At 47.5% G+C, this 6,000-nt stretch overlaps 1 protein-coding gene across 2 annotated transcripts in view; it reads left to right on the forward strand.

The window, feature by feature from the left end:
- The window catches only part of RIC8B (RIC8 guanine nucleotide exchange factor B), a 93,404-nt gene extending 87,696 nt beyond the window's left edge, over window positions 1-5,708 (forward strand). The window contains exon 11 of one of the 2 annotated variants that reach the window (XM_020982435.2): window positions 4,309-4,402. In XM_020982435.2, the coding sequence (XP_020838094.1) occupies window positions 4,309-4,319 (11 nt within the window). In that variant the 3' untranslated portion in view covers window positions 4,320-4,402. Of the gene's footprint in view, window positions 1-4,308 lie in introns of both variants that reach the window. The other variant, XM_020982433.2, reaches the window with a different exon arrangement.
- Window positions 5,709-6,000: the final 292 nt, after the last annotated feature.

Consider the following 6,000-nt stretch of genomic DNA (forward strand, 5'->3'; position numbering starts at 1 on the left):
CTGAAAGGGCCCTTAGTGGCCGTCAAGAAAGTGTACCTGTCGAAATCTGAGGCAGAAAACAGAAAAGCATGGGGCAGGTTCCCCTTTGTCCCCTGGCCCTAGATTACTAGGAGAACATTTAGTGGGTTTTTCCAGTCATGCCTGAGAGAGAACATTTTGGAAGAATTAGGTTGAATCCCTGACTCTGCCACTTACTACCCAGACTTGGCTTCAGGCAAGTCCCGTAACTTCTCCCGGTCTCAGTTTCCTTGTCTGTAACATGAGGGCGTTGCACTGGATGGCCACTAAGGCTTATTTCCTCCAAGGTGGTCACCATATGGCTGCCTTCTGGGCCCAGCCCAGTAAAGGACGTGTTCCTGATTGTATAGTCACATAAAATATCTGAACATTTGCACGTTTCTGGCCCGTAGTGTCTGTGGTTCCAATCTTCCTTGGCCAGGTGAGATGCAAGGAGTGATTCTCTGTAATGGCACCCAGGCATTTACTCTGTGGTTGATTAATAAAGGGGAGGGGGCTTTCCCCTTAACTTTTGGTTAAGATGAATTGGGTGGGACAGAGTTGTTAATATGTGAAAATCTTAATCCTAAGAAGACTAAATTTCACTGTGATAGCAGTAGCCAATTCCCTTTGTCAGACACCACTTCCCAGGAAGGTAACGTGTTTTATCTGCTTGCCCAGGAGGGGGAGGGCTTTCGAGCGAGCCCTGCTGCTCCTCAGCTGGGAGTGGACTCAAAGCTTCACACGGTCGCCCACTGCAGTTTTACACGGATCCATGTTGGCGTTAGTCATCCGCTGGCCGTTTTGTGAAACGTGACTCTGTTCTTCGTGTGACTGTTGAACAGTAGGCAGAGTTCTTTGATTCCTGGAGAGTGAAGGAAATTGGGCTTAATGTCTGGAGTTTTTAATGCCCCAAAAACATAGCCACGTACCATATGAATGTTTGTGCCTAATAACAGTGCACTGCTATTATTAACCACATAGTGAAGATTAAGTGCCTTCTGTGTGCTGGGTGCTAGGGATATAAATACTCAAGTGAGGCAGTTCCTGCCCCCAAGAAGCATCTACTAGGGAGGCACGCATGTTTACAAATGAATAACTATAGGAGAGGGATAAGGGCTAGACTTGGCGTCTCATTGGTATAGGGAATTCCCAGGTGAGGAAACTCCTTCTGCCAATGCAGGTTGGCACCCTCTCTACAACATGTAGTCTTAGCTGCCTATAGCAACGAGAAGGGTCACACAGCCAGGATGTATCAGAGGGTCTTCCTTGCTTTGAGCCCAGCTCTCCTGCCCCTACACCAAGCTACCTGGGCCTTTGGGTGCAGCATCTACATAAAGTAAACACAGAGTGATCTTCACAGAATGGGTGCTGACAACGTGAGGAATCAGGAGAGGGCCCGGAGCAGCCCTCAGAAGGGGTTCCAAGAGAAGAGGGCGTGCCCAGCAGAGGGCACCACCTGAGTGAAAACACCAGTGCACGCTACGGGATAGGGACCAAGTTGGGCTTACCTCCTCCAGGCTATTTGGTTGGAGTGGAGAACGAGGGAAGGGAAGTCATGTGATATCTGTCTGGCAGGATAGACTGGGGCTATATTGGAAAGGATTGCCCAATGCGGGACAAAGTGTAGTTATCCTAGAGGCAAGAGGGAGCGCCTGAATCTTCTTGAATAATGGAGTGACAGTCAGACAGTCATTCAAGTACTTTAGGAAAATAGTAACAACTAGCTTTCATATAGTACTTTAAGGTTTGTGAAATACCTTACAGATATCTCATTTTTACCTCACAACTATGGGAAACAGGTGCCATTTTTGTCTCCATCTTATGGATGGGGAACTGAGGCAGATAGAGGTAAAATGACTTGTTCAAGGTCTCACATCTAGTGTCTGAGGTATGATTTGAAATTGGGTCTTCCGGACTCCAGCTCCAACACTAACAGTTGCACCGCTCAGGCTCGCTGCCTGTCACTTTGATGACAACGTGGAGTATAAAGTGGAATAGGAAGAGACTTCAGCTGAAAGGCTGTTGCGTTAGTCCAGGCGAGAGGCGATGAGGGCCTGAACTAGAGTGGTCACAGTGTGAGCAGGGCATGGTGGTGGGAGAGATGTTGAGGGAGGTAGAACAGACTGGCATCTGGCAACTGACTGGATTTGGTGAAGAGGGCATAGTAAGTGTGAATGAAGAATCAAGCCTGAGTGACCAGAAGGATAGGGGTGCCCTTGACAGAAGTAGGGGTGGTTGGAGGAGGGCTGGGTGGTAGAGTGGATAATGAATTCTGTTTTGGACATGTTGGGTTTGAGATAGCTGTGGGACATTTGAGTTGGGGTTGTCCCGCGGATTGTTGGAGATATGGAGTGCAGGAGAGAGATCAGTGCTGACTATGTAGATTCAGGAGTCACCGGCACAGAGGTAGTGGTCAAATCCATGAAAGATGAAAAGATCACTAAGAGAGTATAGCGTGAGGAAGGAAGGCCCACGACAGAGTGCTTGGGCATACTCAGGGTAGAAGAATCGTCACAATGATTCTTCAAAGAGCCTGAGAAGGATCAGTCCAGCAGGGAAGAGGGGAACCACAAAAGCAACAGGGCAGTGTCACGAGAACACAGGGAAGAGAAGACATTCAGAGGAAGAGTGGCCGACAGCCAGAGAGGTCCGGAAGGATGAAGCCTGAGAAGGACAGTGCCCACCATGATGTGATGGTGACTTCTCAAATGATTGCAGCTCTCAGACTCACCCAATCCATATCTGAACAAGAATCCCCGCTACGATAGACCGCGGACGCGAGCGTCCGGTCTTTGGCCCCATCTTCTGCCTCGTCCCTTTGGCCTGACCCAAGAATCTTGTTTTGAGGAGTCTTAAAATATTCCATCTGGTTGGAGCCTTTAACCTAGCTGGCATCTTTGCCGTTGGTTTTCAGACTTATGGAATCAGCCTCTGGGCTATGTCTGTGGGCGACTGCCTTGTGACATTTCTGTTGGTGTATCTGACAGCTGACAAGCTCTTCTTAACTTGTGCACGGACCGCGCTCCTGCTGTTTGCGCAACATACCGTTCCGCTGTCCGTTGCTTAGCCAAGTCAGAACCCTCCCCTTTTGTCCAGTCTCAAGACAAAGCAGTTGGGCTGAGTGAGGTTTCTGAGCAAGGTTCTTTCCCTTCCACTCTAAATCTTTCCCCATCATTTCAGCCGCTACCATGTACTTTCTGGTTATAGACATGGTTTTTGTTTTTTGTTTGGTTGGGTTTGGGGGGACTTTTTGATTTGGTTTTGGCTTTGTGGTTTTTTTGTGGGGTTTTTTGGGGGGGTCTGGGAGTTTAGCAGCTTCCAAGCATTTTAAGGGAATTGTAGAAAATGCTGCTGATTATCTTAGTAGGGAAAGGATCTGAATTGGTTAGCTCAGCACTCTCTTTGCCATAATCTCCGTGTAATAAATAAGAGCATATGAAAGGATTAAATAAATCTTTCTTAATACTTTTTGATTGGCTTAATCAATAATTAATCATCTTTAGATGAGGCTGTAACTTGTGGAGTAGATATAATTGGATTAGCCATGGAGAGGCCACTGGGGAGCTTTGAAGAGATTAAAATGGCTGTCAATCCCATAATTAAAGTGCCACAAATAAAGGCAATCTTGTTTAAAAAAAAAAAAGAGGAGGAGGAGGGTGAAAAGACCCAGTGAAGGGGGGGGGGTGGGGGGGGGCGGCTGCTGATTCAACATCGAGCAGCAGGTACTTCAGTACCATAAGAGGCTGGACAGAGGGAAGTGCTGCTGTATTTCCCTAAATGAATGAATGTTTCTGTTGGCCCCACTTAATGGCGTGCCTGGTTCATGGGGGACAGGTGAAACTTTAACAGCTCCCCCCAGCTTCTCCCCTACCCCAGAACAAAACAGAGCCACAAAAGGGAAAATGGAGATGGCTTTTTACTTAAAATGGAAGAGACCTGCCCCTTGTCCAGAGCCCATTTAGGCCCTGACTTTTCATGCCTTTTAATTGGCTTAGTAGGTTTGGCCTCTGTGAATGAAGCCTTTTATCTCCCTCCCCTTTCCCCCCCCTTCTTGCACCCCTTTCATCTTTCTTGTTGCAAACACACAGAGAGAGCTTCAGGAAAACACTTTGGTTTTAAAGACTTTTTTTTTTTTAAGGATTGTGGATTTGGGGGGGGATGGGCAGCTCTGTGTGTGTGTGTGTGTGTGTGTGTGTGTGTGTGTGTGTGTGTGCGCGCGCGCGCACATGCGCGTGTGCCCACGCGAAGGCAAGCAGGAGATGCTGGTGAATACTTTTTCCCCCTCTTTCTTTTCTTTCCTTTTACCAGAGAGGAGGTGATTAAACCAATGGGTGTGAGGCCAGATGGGACAATGGCTCCTTTGGAGGAAACTCTTTGCCAGTACCACGTCACCGAGGAGAACAGCTCTGACTCCGACTGAAAGAATCACCTGCTCCACTCTCAATATCGCTTTCATCAGCATCTTTCTCTGTAGCCCCAGGGGGAATCTTTTCTCTCCAACATCTAGGCCCTTGCTTTGGCTGGAAGCACATTAACTGGTTTACTTCTTCAACGTCCAGGATACTGAAAGGGGTGATTCTGTGGAATTTGCAATATTGAAACTGAGGCATTGGTACAGAATATCAATGGGGTGCAGTTTACCCAAGGGCTGGGGGGTAGGGTGGGGGGAGGTGGGGTTGATGTGTAGGGACAAAAAAGTGGTTGCATTTCACCGGGATGGGACTGACGGGCCACCTCAGAGCACTGGATCTGCCAGGGCCCCTAGTCAGAAAGGATGGCGGCGTCCATCCGCTCAGTTGGACTAGTGCCCCCTTCCACGCTCCTCCGAAAGATGGCACCGTGTTCTGTGTGTTAGATCATGGCTGATGAGGTAAAGCCAGAGCGACTGCTTCATGACCCCGGTACCATCTCACCACTTATCACGTCTCAATTATATTGAAATCTATCATATGAATATATATGTATACACACACATGCACGCGATTGCACAGAGGCTGCCCCCAGCCTGCATTCTTCTCTGAGCCCATTGTCTGCAACTCAGAATGCAATTTCCCATAGACAGGTCATTATGCATGGTGGTTAGGTTCCTAGATCAGCCTAAAAAAAAAAACCAACCCTATTTAATCCCCCAACTCTATTTAACCTACAGCGTCCCTGATGTGTTGTACATAATAATAGAATAGTTTCTAGCTGATACTGCCCCCTATGGGGAACGTGCATTCTGAGTTCCGAATCAGACGGCCTACGATACTGATCTATCACCCCAGCGGTGGCTGCAGGGCTAGGGTCTCTGGCAATGACAGCCACTTGGGGGTGGGGAGTGTAGGGGAGACCAACTTTGGTGGCTGAGAAAGCCAAGGGCTTCGGCCTAAGGGGTGTCTTTGTCAGTTGGGGGCTGCCTCTCTGTGTGTCTCTGTGTCTCTAGAGATCTGTTCATTACCGTACATAATCAGGTTGTTAATGGTAACTTTATATATTTAAAAAGCAAAAAGTAAGACCGCACAATTGTTGGTTACTGTTCATTTTTATTTTTCGAGTGTGTCAGGATTTTAGGACCGAAGGGTAGAAAAAGGAATCATGTCATAGAAAGAGGGACCTGCTAGATCAAGTCAAAAGGAGTTTGGTTTCCTTTTTATACATATATAGATAATGTGCTTAACCACTGCCTTTTAAAACTTTAAATTAAATAAAACATTGGGGTTGATTCAGCTTGGCCACTGGTGTGTTTCTTTATGGATAGGTCTAGTAGATGCTAGTGACGCACAGCCCCAGGTTCTTAAGTTTGAAAGGGGCTTCAGGGGTCATGGAGTACAATCCCCTGTCCGCATGAATCCCATCTATAGCATGCTGACCGAGGATCTTGTAGTCCCAGCTGGAACCCCTCTAATGAAAAAGACTTCCCACTTTATAGGGTAATGTGCTCTGTTCTCAGAATGTGGTCATTCTTAGGAAGTGAAGTCAGGAGTTAGTTGGGTTGTGGGGAGGCGTTAACATGACCCC

This window comes from Phascolarctos cinereus, unplaced genomic scaffold (genome assembly GCF_003287225.1).
Source record: "Phascolarctos cinereus isolate Bilbo 61053 unplaced genomic scaffold, phaCin_HiC Scaffold_1;HRSCAF=81, whole genome shotgun sequence".
NCBI classification, from domain to species: domain Eukaryota; kingdom Metazoa; phylum Chordata; class Mammalia; order Diprotodontia; family Phascolarctidae; genus Phascolarctos; species Phascolarctos cinereus.